The sequence below is a fragment of the Megachile rotundata genome, chromosome 5 (assembly GCF_050947335.1).
Source record: "Megachile rotundata isolate GNS110a chromosome 5, iyMegRotu1, whole genome shotgun sequence".
Taxonomy (NCBI): Eukaryota; Metazoa; Arthropoda; class Insecta; order Hymenoptera; family Megachilidae; genus Megachile; species Megachile rotundata.
The window spans coordinates 4,267,216-4,281,128 of NC_134987.1; the positions used below are offsets into that span (position 1 = coordinate 4,267,216).

Here is a 13,913-nt window from a genome sequence, read left to right on the forward strand (position 1 = left end):
TTCACAATTCTATTACAATAATAAATACGTAATGAAAGGAAAGTCGATGTAGTATGTACATGGTGTATTTTCATATTTGTATGGTATATTTTCATATTTGTATTTTCTATGCTGACTTCTTCAATGTAACTATTTACCATGACCATTGTTGACATTTTTGTTAGTAGTGGTTATCACTGTTGTTGTTATTGATAATAAAAGGCAACAATTTTTCAATGAAGAATTAATGTGCTCTTATTAATAGAAAACATTCAGTTTGTTATGTTATGAAATAAAATTTATGAGTATTATACCCACTTATTTTCATTGTATTCATTAATTTTGACAATTAATGATAAAGATAAATAATATATTAAGATTCATAGTAAAAGGAACATCACATAGATAATAATAAATAATTTTTATATACATGTATACAGTATACAAATCATATCAATGTTACTTAAATAGTTCTAATATAGTTATCCTACTTGAATATAGTTCTATTTAAAAATTTTCGTTTTCAATACTTTTTTATATTTTTTGCATGGTACTAACTTCTTTTTGTTTTAAAGTACAATTCGATTTTTAATGAATTTCTTATACCACATATAAGCAGTGATTATAGAAAGAGAATACCATGTAATAATATAACTTGTATGTTCATTTCTTAATTGTACTTGTGTTTGACCACCTACTGGATATTCTGGTGCATTCACATTGTATATCATTTCAATATATACAGGATCTGCATCAGCTATTTTAGCCATTTCATTCAAATCTCTTAAACAATTTGATACATAAAAGTAATATTAATAAGGAAATTAATAAAATTAAAATTTTAATACAGACACTAATAAGTATTTTATAATATTTTTTGCTAAATTATATATTTATACCTGTAATGCCACACATCACTTTGTGGAGAATTTTTTGGAACAAATTGTGGTCTTGTTTCATTTAATCTTAAAATTCCTGTAATTTCTATTTCATCATCTGCGTCACTTTTTTGCTTTCTCACTATATTTTTATATGACTTTGGAATCCAGCCACGATTTACCAAGATTGTCAAACTATATTTTATTTGGAAAGAAAGCATGTAATATTAAAGATCTTTAAATACATTTCAAACATGTTTGTTTTGCTAATATATTTACTTACTCTCTATCAGCTAATTTAAAGGGTGTAATAATATGGTACCCTATTTGATTTCCTGCATTTTTCATGAATGTAGTATCATTTGAAGATTTCCCATCTACTAACAAACTTCTAAATCCTACAATAAATTCTTTTTCATATAGAAATGTTCCTTTTACTTTAATGGGATAATATTCCATTGATTCCAACTCTCCTAAACTAAATAAAACTTTAGTTCATTATGTTATTAATGTTTACGTCATAAAATACTTTATTGATCTTACGATTCTGGTAATTCAATGGGCTTCTGACAGATACGATTATTTAACTTTTCTATTAAATCTAATTTCCATTTACGTCTTTGGACTTGCCATGTACCAAGTATAAATGTAGCAATTGGTATACTCTAAATTAATAGTTTTAAATGAAACATTTTCACTTTTCAATAAAAGGTATTTATTTTCTGATTTCTTGTAATATAATAAGTTATATTACAATCATTCAATCGCTTCTTTTTATAAGTATAATATATATTTATAAATGTAAGTACTTGCCAATAAAAGATATCCAGAAACACTAATATTACTCGCCAAGTTTTTAACATTTTTAAACTTTTCTTTTCCAAACAGGTTAGGTTTAACCTTGTTTTTATATGATTTTGGGATATTTGTAACATTGCATAATGATCGAGTAGAACATTTTTTGTTTAACAACTGAATAATACTAACATTAGATTGATTCCCAGTTCTTATAAAAATTTTACTAATCTTTAATTCCATAATTGTTTGATACTTAAACGAATGTTTACAAGTAAAGCAGACTTCTTTTACAATTTAGATCATTTTAAAGATAATAATGCAAAATGTTTATTTGAATGTATATAAAAATATATATTAAAATGTATATGAAATACTAAACATAAATCGTGCCAGTGGTTGAATTAATTTACAAATTTTACTAACTTCTACAACATGTAATTCCGCTTATTTTTCATTCTATAAAGTTCGAAAAAATAAAATATATACCTCATCGAAAGAGGAAGTACCCCTATGTTTGCTTTATCTTACAAAATCTGCACGAAATTCTTCATCAAAAAGTGCGATACCTCTCTACAAGTTGCTTCTGCTTTCATGGATATGTACATGGTGATCGAAAATGAACGAATAGATAATAATATAATAAATATATAAAATAAAAATATTATGCTTAATCTTTTTAGTATATTCATGAAATATATAAATATGGAACAAAAAATACTTTGTCTATTGAATAGAATATATTACAACTTGTACGAATTATAAATTCATGAAACTTTCTGTGCACTGAGTATCTACGCTCAGCATCCTGATTATCGTAAGAGCGCATGAGCATTGCCATAAATTATAGAATGTGTAGAACCGAAAGTGTAGGTATGCACAGAAAAAAGGTATGTTAGCCCTCTAGTTCCTGTATTGCCTTGTGAAACATATATTCAAAATTAGATTTAATTTATATGTCTCTTTAATTTTATAATAGAATAATTAAGTACACTGTTATGCCATTTATTTTATATAAAAATATATATAAACATATGTATAGAAATGTGATTCAAACAAGTTCAAGATGGAAACATATTTTACTAACAGTTGGTGCTGGTAATAGTTCATCCGGTTGAAAATTGTATATGTCTTTTGCTTCCGGTAAATCATGGTAAGTGAAGTGTGGTTTTGAACTTATCGTTATTATACACGTGTAATTTGCACCATTCGTTAAGAATTGTTATTTTGATAAAAAATTTATTTTTGTTGATTACGTACTGTTATTTAATTTATAAACTTGTTCATAATGTTTAAAAAATTGGATTTATTATTCAATCTAACCTTGTACTTACTTGCGTGCTCAGCCACATGGTAGGAAAGTTTTTACTGTTGTAAACAGTTGTACATATGTGTTAAAATAATAATGAACCTAACAGTTATATTAGTAAAATTATAAATTTAAGGTAAAATAAAGATGTTTTCTTTTTTAAATAGCCGTTCCAAAGATTCGTGGAATCCGGCCGCATTGCCTACGTGAGCGATGGCCCACATTTGGGCAAATTGGTTGCAATTGTAGACATCATTGATCAAAATAGGGTAAGATAATTTTGTCCATGCAATAAAATGATCAAGTAATTAACAACTTATTATACTTAACGTTTTATTTGTTATGTATAATGTATTCATGATGATCCAGTATCTTGATAGGAATTGCCGGCTGATGTTTAACTGATGCCAATACTGTTAACTGATATTAAAATTTTAAATTATTTTATGCCAAAAATATAGGTTTTTTTATTTTAATAAGTTATATGGTATCTGTAGGTTTTGGTCGATGGTCCCTCTACAAATGTTCCACGCTGTGAGATGAGGTTAAATCAGTTGCATCTTACTAAATTCCGATTAACCTTCCCATACACTGGATCTACTCGTGTTGTACGTAAAGCTTGGGAAGCTGCAAAGATCAATGACTTGTGGAAAGAAACTATGTGGGCGAGAAAGGTTGAAGCTAAGAAGAAGGTAACTATTAATTACTATGCAATATATTTTCTTTATTTTCAGTAATACTTAATTATAAGCGTTTTATTTAATAAGTAACAATTAACATGCACATTTTATTAAATTTTAGCGCCTGGAGCTCAGTGACTTTGACCGCTTTAAGTTAAGGAAAGCTAGACAAATTCGGAATAAATTGAGGACAGACGCATTTTATAGATTAAAAAAGAAGGTTAAGAAAACAAAGGTTGCAGCAGCAAACAAAACCACGTAAAAAAAAGTGATTTTTTATTGTATGAAATAAATACAAAAATTATCTTATAACAGTATTTTTTAATATATACCTATTATCTTCATTTTTTTTTAATAAGAAAGAAAGAAGTAAGTCAAATATTACTTCTGTATTATTAAAAAATATAATACAAATCTTAGTTTTAAAGAAAATAAAATACAAATTGCATATATTATATCTTTATAATATGTAGTGCATTTGCTGTATTTATATGCTCATTTTGTTATTGCTACAAAAAAATTATGTTACAATTATGAGAAAAGAATATTAAGATATAATTGAAGAATGCATAAAATTACATTGAAATATATATTTGCAAAAATTAACTAAGTCTTTTCTCAAAAATATGCTTCATTAAATATACACGTGCATCAAAATGCAGAGAGAATGATTAAAATTAATGATTTTATTAATTCATCGCTGTTTCTCGTAACCTACTTATTTTCATTGGTAACAAATTTACTAATTCCCTGCAAAGATTTAATTCAACTTTCATGATTTCAGCTGCTTTAGGATACTTCTCACAATAATCAACTACAAATTTATATGCATTAAAACTGTTTTGAGTGTTTTCTAACTGGATTTTTTTATCAGGCGTTATTATCTTATTGTATAATCTACCAAGATGAAAGTAAGAAAACAATGCAGGTTGTATTACATCATCAGGAAACGGATCTGTTCCAGAATTAGAATTACGAATTTCTAAAGAATCAAGAAAAGTTTGAAAATTTTTTATAGCACTTTTTGCTAAATGATTAATTTTTGTCAGAGCTTGGGGTGTTGGATTTTCGTCAGAAGCACGTAACCGATCAAGCTTTATATCCAGAATTTCAGAATACGTTTCTCCTAGTTCAATCCAAATCTGTCTGCAAGCAGTTTTATAATATTGAGGATTTAACTCCTTGATAACATTTTCCAAAATATCTATTCTTCTTTTGTGCATTTTTGCTTGTCTATCCTCCTGTTCTTCGAAAAAGGACAGATATTTGTATGCTTGAGAAATGTCTTGTACAATTAATACATGATCAGAGGCATGATTTTCCAAGGTGTAATATGTTTTTGCTTGTTCTAACCATTTTTGAGCATTTAAAAATACTAATCTTGCATCGTCAAAAGTTAATAAATATTCATCTGTAACTTGATTTACAATTGGTTCTATGTCCTTTTCTAAAACATCAAATTTTAAATCCTCAATCATTTTTAATTTTGAGGAATCCTTATTATCCGACTGAGTATTATTCTGCTCTGTTTCACTTTTCTCTAACAGTCTTTGTTTTGATAAGCTCAATAGTAAGATTCCATATTTAGCCCAACACCTGGAAACATCTGCACCTCTATGTTTAAATTCCTCCCATTCAGCTGCAACTACTTCACTGTCCTTATTGTTTTCAGTTTTCTTTTCCAGTATATTTTCATATTTTTGGAGTATATAAGATGCGGCTGCTAAATGGTGTCTTGCTTGAGAAAAAGCATCATTTTCCATAAAATACTGCGATAATGTTGCTGCATTTAAAGCCCAATGAATGTAATCAAAGTCTGCCATATCAATATTACATAACTGTCTACGTAAAGTCATATGACAATATATTGCAGACTTACGATGGTCTTTTAAAGAACTATATATCTGTGCTAAATAATATAATGTTAAAGTGTGAACTTTCTCAAGTATTTCTTCAGGAGACAGTTCATCTTTGACTTCTTCGATTCCAAAATTTTGTGCCATGTGAATAGGATTTCTACATTCATGATTAGTGTTTTTGAAATCATTGTAGATCTGTTCTGCTTGATCTAAGAAGTTCTTTGCCTTAACTGGTTGATTCCATTGGGACCATATAATACCCAATTGATTAAGGGCGCTTAGTACCGTTAAAATTGCTTCTGGTTCTAGTTCTTTATTTTTCAATAAATTTATACATTTCATAAACTGCTCTTCACCTGCCTTTAATTCCTCTGTATCGGCATGTAATAAACCAAGATTTAAGTGTACTACTGCAAGCATTATTACCTCTTCCCCTTTTTGTTCTTCTGGCATGTCTGATAAGACGTTAGTAAGATCTGTTTCCATCGTTTTCAAAACTTCAATTGCTTGATATTTTATTTTATATGGTTCGCTTTCAGTACTAAATTTTTCATGATCATTCAATAACTTACGAACCTCTTTAAATTTTACTCGCATCTCTGTAAGTGTATCCTGTATTGCCGTGTTAGGTTCCATACCGGTTATTTCTTCGGACTGTTGAATAAGATTTATTGCCACATTTAACTTGATTCTTATTTCATTCTAAAAACATTACTGTAACAGATTTTTTACTGATATTACCATAATTATTAGTTGTCATATGACGTTACGTGATGTTACGTCTTCTCGTATATAGCCGTTCTACACAATGTCAATACAAAACATTCGGAATTCGGAGCATGCTCATTCTGTTGATCACGCACCATGTTGAAGACGTTACTCTATGGCGGTTATTATGGTTTTCCTTTATATCATTTACTTCGTATATCATAAATATAACTTCTCTTAATAAGATATTTGTTGCCTCAATAAAATAACGTAGTTGAATCACTAATATTTATTGCCCTTATTACTGAATTTATTTACATATTTAGGAGGATACATGTATGTAAATGTATGTAAATATTGGTGTGATAAAATATTCTTTTATTACAAGTACTACATGGTATACATATAAAAGTAAAAGAACTTTTCTGTTCATGCAGTTGCATACATAGAAATAGTAAATATATTGCAATATTATTTTAACAAAAAATCGCGTTTGATATGATGCAAATTATTGGGGGGGGGAGGACATTGTAGAAAGCGTAGATAACAATAGATACAAATATTACGTCAATAAAATAGGGAGTGACATTCAAATGATACCAAATTTTTTTCGAGTCGCCAAAAATCCTTCTCGGAATCATCATTTTTATTCAAAAGAAACCCATTCCCAAAATTTCAACCAATTGAAAGCATGGAGGTTTTTGGAATACAATCGTATTTATTTATTTATACAATTATCATTAATTTATGATTTTCTAAATAAACATTGGATTTATACGTTCTAACAATAGAACAATAACTAATGCTAGCTCTGTTTTAAAACGTCTGCCTTGCAACGCGTTTTCCAGAAAAATGGCGTGCATCCTGGAGGGAAATTATCCTCCAGAAAAACGTTATAATTTTACGCGCGAAAATGTGCTTTTCGGCGGGACGGTTGGACGAATGTAGGTATCGTTATAGTACTTCCGTTCCGTTTCTCTTCTAGAAATTTGTGAGGTTCCTTGCCGGCATCTTTTTACTTCGTAAGTTTATATCTTAATTAACCTTACTATATGCGGATTTTTAAGAATTCAAACATTATTTTAATACATTTTATATTTAAATTTTGTAGGACAGATCTAATTTCTTGTGACAAAGTGTGTTCGATTTCTCGCAGAGCTTTTAATTTTCCCTACTCTCTATAGAGGGCAACTCCTTAGTATGCGATTGAAATCCTGTTGAGATCATCATAATGACTAGTGCTGTTGTTGATTATTCGCACGTGCTACGGATGTTGCTTACTTTAGTGACCAGTTCTATATCTTGTGATTTTGTGACCAGTTATTCATCATGTAATATATCTTGGTAAGTACATGTTATGGAACTATGGTTTTCTATTATTATCATAATATAAATCAAAATAATTCATACCTTTTGCATTTGCTTCTCTAAGCACATGATTGTATCCTACTGCATTTGATTTCTACATTGATGGTAAAAGTCTATAAATTGGATTGATTTGTCTGGATTAGAATCCATACTGATTTCTGCTTTAGCTAATCTATCTGCTAAATGATTTTCTGTGATTCCTTTGTGCAAAGGTATACAGACTATTGTAATACTTGTATTTCCATTTGAAAAAATTTTCCCCCAAAAATATTGAATATTTAGTTGAATAGTTTGGTAATGATTATGCACTATTTATGTACTTGAGGAGAGATTTAATTTTGTCCCAGCAAAGATAAAATCGATTTTTTTATCTTTGTTATTTTAGTATCGAATATAAATATTTTTTTAAATTTTTAAATTGAAAAAATCAAACACTTGTTGATTAGTGTTTTTGTTGCATAAGGATTGCAAAAACTTTGCTTTGTCTTTTAGTTGTGATAATTTTGTGCTTTTCCTAGTTGTATTTTTTAAGTTATACTTTTTCTCATAATGTTTGATAGTTTCTTATTCTGTAATGGATAATACCGCTAATATGAATAGTCCACATATATGTATTAGGTTGAGTCATAAGTAATTTTCGTTTTTTTATCAGACATTTATTTCGTTCTCATTAAACAACAAAATTATATTATTTTATTATATATTCACCACTATTTTCTATAACCTTCTTCCATTTTCCTGGTAGTTTATCAATTCCTTCCTTGTAAAATGTGGTTGGTTTGAATTGGAAGAAGCTTTCAATAGCCTGCCTGACTTGCTCTTCAGAATTGAAGGTTTTTCCATTTAAAAAGTTTTGTAAGGAACAGAAAAGGTGGTAGTCTGTCGGGGCAAGATCTGAGGAGTAAGGTGGATGTGGTAAAACAAACCATCCAAGCTCAAGAATTTTTTCTTGAGTCACCCTTGCTGTATGTGGTCGCGCGTTGTCGTGTAAAAGAATGACATTTCTGCGTTTGACGAGTGCAGGGCGCTTTTCTAGGAGTTTCTCTTGCACTCTTTGCAATTGCTGAATGTATTTATCTGCAGTGTTCAATAACGCGATTTTTTGTTCGTTTATTACTGATTAATCTTTGCACTAATCGCATTCCTTAATCCTTTTACGGAAGTAAGGATGTTTCAAAAGTCGAAAATGCCTTTTTTTTAAAAATGAAATAATGCTTGAAAAGAAAAACTGGAACTCGATTGATAAATGAAACTGCTCTGATCGCTAGACGAAATGCAAGTGATCGTCACTTTGAAAACCTTTTCACTCTGAATGTGTCTGTTCGCTATAGATTATAATAGTAATATTCACAATTGTCTGAACTGAACTTGTTCTCTTATTAGTTTCTTGTAAACTGATTCATTTCTCTGTCCTGTCCAATCTGATTAGCGATTGAGCTTCCGGAAATTGGTCTAGCATGAATGTCATCAAAGGTAACCAATCAAGTGGTTGTTTGACCTTTGAAAAGATATGACATTAGTTTTGAACAGCCGTAGACACTTCCATTGTATGCCCGCCATAAATCCTGCTGCTGTGGTGCACGTGGTAACTAGTATATGGTTCAAGCCCGATTCATTGGGAACCCTCGTCCTTGAAGTATGCTTAATGAGAGGACCTCTTGATAGGTCTCATCTCTGACTTCGCAGAAAGCACCACAGGAGGTTTGGTGAAAACACGGGACAGAGATTCAGAGACGGTGCAAGTCAGTTCAGAATTACGAGAATCAATTTCTACATACGACGAACAAGACAACAATTACAGAGATTAAATAAATAAAAAACATGAGTGGACTGTATTTCATGTTAAAACGATATATTTATAGCTCCACGGAATACGCAGTAATCGTTAAATTTGACTTCAACAACTCGTGATGACTTATACCTTCATAATCTCACCATACACACAATAAAATCTATTTAGCTGCATCGGAAGTTACTTATGACTCGACCTAATATGTATGTATGTATTTTATTTTCTCAATAGAGATGGCATCTAAAAGGAGATTCCTCTCACTTTGCCCATGCATCGATCACAGTATAAGAAAGCACAGTAGGTTCACTCGGTGTTGTCACCTTTGATCTCATGACTAGTTGTGCGCGGGCTTTAATTTAAGAGGGACAAAAAGAAAGAAAGAATTTACTAAATATTTTAAAAGAAAGTAAGACTCTAGAGTAATAATTCGCTTGATGGGAGGAAAGTTAGAGCCGTTGCAATTATATGGTACATAAATTATTGTGTATATTTACAAATAATTAATTAATACCCTTGCGTTTATTTTGTTGTACATATGTATGAATTTATTTTTAATTAAAATATAATTTCATCAAAATCATTGTATAAGAATACAATTATTATATACAATAATTAATAAATACGTCGTTATAAACGACGTTAGAAAAATATAATCTGATTCTGAAATTTTCTTAATCTGAAATTTCATTTTATTGATGTATACCTAAAAATATTTAGGAACATTAATTAATTAACGTGGGTTTTAATAAATCATGTTTCCGTTGAAAAAAATTTGATAATAAATAATTATATGTCATTATAAATTTAAAAGTTCTGTAAATTGCTTTTTAAATTATGATAAATTGTTCACGAGGGATTTCAGTAGAGATTACTTTCATTACAAATTACACCAGGAATTTCGCGTGTTAGTAAATTTTGTTATTTATTTGAAGATATATTACATACAGTGTGTAACAAAAGTAAGTAAACACTTTAAGCTTGTAGCAAAAAACCATTTATGTCAAAGCAAATATGTAACTTCAAAAAACAAATTGTATATCTACTGAAACTACATGAAATAATCTATATAATTATGCTGATAAAATGTTCATTAGTGCTGGATTTGCTCGTAAAAAATAATAAAGATTCGCGGTATGCAACGAATACACGTTCCAAAAGTAAGTAAACACGACCGGCATTGCTCGATAACTTTTTAATACTTGCAATTTTGCTATTTATCTGTAAATGACTCTTATAGATTATTTCATGCTGAATCTGAATTCACAAACCGTTCCTTTGTAGTGGTTATCGTTCTCGAGAAAATTTGACTTAAAGGAAAATTGTAAGTTTTCAACTTTGGAAATGTTTCACAGTCTTATAGTTGCTTCCATTCATTTTATTTTTATACCAAACTATTCTGCAAATTATCTTGAATAAAATGATAGGCATTGTGATAATATTATAATTATTTAATTACGTTTAAATGCCAATGGAAGTGAAGAAGAAACCCAAGACTCGCCGATGTCTGCTGATGTTTTTTAATTTATTTCAACGACGAAGAGTTTCAGAACAATTCTAATCAGATCAAACGAAACAGTAAATATTACAGTTGAAAAAGGTACTCAAGAAAGATAACAAATCGTGTTATGCTTTGAGTACATGTGTCAAATGTTTCGAAAAATTATTAGCACGAAATCCGAAAAACGTTCGTACAAAAAAGATGTCCGTCAGTGATGAGTATCACTGCTGTAACTGCATATTCGCGTTAAGCAATGAAGAATACGATATCAGTCATTCATTTAACCTTAAATTTAACGAACGTATAACAGATTCTACATAAAACAATGTGCTAGTATAATTCAATAAAATAATAATAGTAACAATTATACATTTGCGCAAATACTGTATTATTATAAATAAGAATTATGTAAAAAACAAAATAATTATAATTTTAACACAAGTTATAAATATAACTTTTTATTGCTACACAAAATTACAAAGTTAAAACATTTAAATATTGTACTTAATGCCCGCAATGATATCCTTGTCTCTGTGACATTTTGCAAATTCCGCCTGGTACAGATAAAGCATATTTTAAACAATCATCTGTAGTAAATTCCTGCCAAGTTGCAATTATAATATTCTGTAACTCTTTAATACTTTTTGGCTTTTTCTCAGCTATTTTTAACTTGAGAATGGCCCATATATTTTCTATTGGTGACAGATCCGGACTTTGTGGCGGCCAATCCAATAAATTTATATCATTACTTTTGAGATAATTCATGATAATTTTTGCTTTGTGTATGGGGGCATTATCTTGCTGTAAAATGAAATCATTTCCTATCAAGCGCTGTCCTTCGGATATAATGACGTCCTGTAACAGCTTTAGGTACACTTTCGAATTCACTTTTCCGGCTAGTGGTATAATTTTCCCAATGCCACTAGCCGAAAAACACCCCCAAACCATTATACCCTCGTTCATACTTTTGTGTGTAGGTCTTATACAATTGTATGAAAATTCTTCCTTTCGTTTTCTCCACACGTACATCCTACCATGACTGTATTTCATGCGAATCATGGATTCGTCCGTCCATAATATCTTTTTCCAAAAATTGTCGGTTTGCAACATATGAGATTCGTAAAATTGCATACGCTTCTTCAAGTTTGCTTTGCTTAAATAGGGCAATTTTCTTGCAACACGCCCATAATTTTCTGCTGCATGCAATACTCTTCTGATTGTTTATGTACTCGGCACATTTATATTTGTTTCTATTAATTGGGCTTGGATCTTTGGTGTCGACATAAATGGTGATGCCATTGATATATTTATAACTTTTTTATCTGTACGGATTGTTGTACATTTCGACCGTCCAGATCTTTGCCCTATAGAAACTCGTCCGTCTTTCTTATACGCAGCAATTATTTTGAAAATAGCAGCTGGGGTTTTTTAAAAAAATTTTGCTATTTTTCGGTACGAATGGCCTTCATTATGCATATGTATAACAATTTTGCGTTCCTCATTTGTGAGCTGTTTTCTTCCTTCCATTTTTCTATGACAAAACAGAAATGCACAATGTTGTAAAATTAAATAAATAATAAACTAAACAGTACAATATCCACGATTTGAAAAATACAATGCAATATACGGAATGTTAAACACTTCTTGAAAATATTTAAGATAACTTACCTTCAAATTTAAATTTAATTTAATAATATTTAACACCAAAAAGTCAACACGTTTAAATGCCGAGTCTTGCACTCATTGATCAAGAATAAATAAACATGTAACAACTTCACATAGTAACGGCAGTGATACTCATCACTGGCGGTCATCTTTTTTGTACGAACGTTTTTCGGATTTCGTGCTAATAATTTTCCGAAACATTTGACACATGTACTCAAAGCATAACACGATTTGTTATCTTTCTTGAGTACCTTTTTCAACTGTAATATTTACTGTTTCGTTTGATCTGATTAGAATTGTTCTGAAACTCTTCGTCGTTGAAATAAATTAAAAAACATCAGCAGACATCGGCGAGTCTTGGGTTTCTTCTTCACTTCCATTGGCATTTAAACGTAATTAAATAATTATAACATTATCACAATGCCTATCATTTTATTCAAGATAATTTGCAGAATAGTTTGGTATAAAAATAAAATGAATGGAAGCAACTATAAGACTGTGAAACATTTCCAAAGTTGAAAACTTACAATTTTCCTTTAAGTCAAATTTTCTCGAAAACGATAACCACTACAAAGGAACGGTTTGTGAATTCAGATTCAGCATGAAATAATCTATAAGAGTCATTTACAGATATGTTAGCGCCAACGTATTTTTGAGGGTCGTCAAAGGCAATTAGCCCGCCGCTATTTTGCTTTCGTACGATTTATGATCGGGATGAACTGTGCGAGGTCTGGACGAGTGAATGGTTGTAAACGGACAGCTAGGGCGACAGACGATTGCCAGTGACTTGAAGTCACATGGCAATCGGATGTTGCAGACTTATTTGTTTGAATGAGGAAAATTGGGAAAGGCAAGCAGCCCGACGTTGCGTTGCCGGAATGAATAGGACATTGTTCCTCAAGGATCTGGCCACGGAGTGGGGAAGGCGAGGATGCCTTCTGGTAAGAGGACTAAGTTTGACCTCTTGGCACTTACCCCAGAACCATTGACGAGAGCAAATCTAATTTTTCCCTAACAGATAAATTGCAAAATTGCAAATATTAAAAAGTTATCGAGCAATGCCGGTCGTGTTTACTTACTTTTGGAACGTGTATTCGTTGCATACCGAGAATCTTTATTATTTTTTACGAGCAAATCCAGCACTAATGAACATTTTATCAGCATAATTATATAGATTATTTCATGTAGTTTCTGTAGATATACAATTTGTTTTTTGAAGTTACATATTTGCTTTGACATAAATAGTTTTTTGCTACAAGCTCAAAGTGTTTACTTACTTTTGTTACCCACTGTATGTGTGTATGTACACGTAAGTTATAAACTAACAATAAGTAGAACAGAAATGGAATAAAAATTTTAAATTATTAACACTAGAAAGACTG

General features: G+C 30.2%; 4 protein-coding genes across 6 annotated transcripts in view; 2 read left to right on the forward strand and 2 right to left on the reverse strand.

Annotated features, from left to right (window-relative positions):
- Positions 1 to 385: 385 nt before the first annotated feature.
- On the reverse strand, positions 386 to 2,121 carry Surf1 (surfeit locus protein 1). Its single transcript, XM_012290725.2, has 5 exons — positions 1,671 to 2,121; positions 1,401 to 1,522; positions 1,141 to 1,335; positions 879 to 1,052; positions 386 to 762 (listed from the first exon to the last, which is right to left on the reverse strand). The coding sequence occupies exons 1-5, from the start codon at positions 1,893 to 1,895 to the stop codon at positions 549 to 551; spliced, it is 930 nt and encodes a 309-aa protein (XP_012146115.2). The 5' UTR covers positions 1,896 to 2,121; the 3' UTR covers positions 386 to 548.
- Positions 2,122 to 2,735: 614 nt separating this feature from the next.
- RpL14 (ribosomal protein L14) lies at positions 2,736 to 3,953 on the forward strand. Of its 2 annotated transcripts, none has more exons than XM_003705557.3 (4): positions 2,736 to 2,805; positions 3,129 to 3,230; positions 3,459 to 3,653; positions 3,763 to 3,953. In XM_003705557.3, the coding sequence occupies exons 1-4, from the start codon at positions 2,803 to 2,805 to the stop codon at positions 3,901 to 3,903; spliced, it is 441 nt and encodes a 146-aa protein (XP_003705605.1). In that variant the 5' UTR covers positions 2,736 to 2,802; the 3' UTR covers positions 3,904 to 3,953. The 2 variants fall into 2 exon arrangements, with proteins under 2 accessions (XP_003705605.1, XP_012146116.1); XM_012290726.2 differs by lacking the exon at positions 2,736 to 2,805 and adding an exon at positions 2,982 to 3,005.
- LOC100875460 (KIF-binding protein) lies at positions 3,901 to 6,477 on the reverse strand. Its single transcript, XM_012290727.2, has 2 exons — positions 6,242 to 6,477; positions 3,901 to 6,154 (listed from the first exon to the last, which is right to left on the reverse strand). Exons 1-2 carry the CDS (start codon positions 6,242 to 6,244, stop codon positions 4,331 to 4,333), a joined length of 1,827 nt encoding a protein of 608 aa, XP_012146117.1. The 5' UTR covers positions 6,245 to 6,477; the 3' UTR covers positions 3,901 to 4,330.
- A 320-nt stretch (positions 6,478 to 6,797) lies between these two features.
- LOC143264509 (uncharacterized) overlaps positions 6,798 to 13,913 on the forward strand; it is a 169,951-nt gene continuing 162,835 nt past the window's right edge. Inside the window, exons 1-2 of one of the 2 annotated variants that reach the window (XM_076531987.1) lie at positions 6,798 to 7,230; positions 7,320 to 7,552. The gene's annotated coding sequence lies outside the window, so the exon portion shown is untranslated. The remainder of the gene's footprint in view (positions 7,231 to 7,319; positions 7,553 to 13,913) is intronic. The other variant, XM_076531988.1, reaches the window with a different exon arrangement.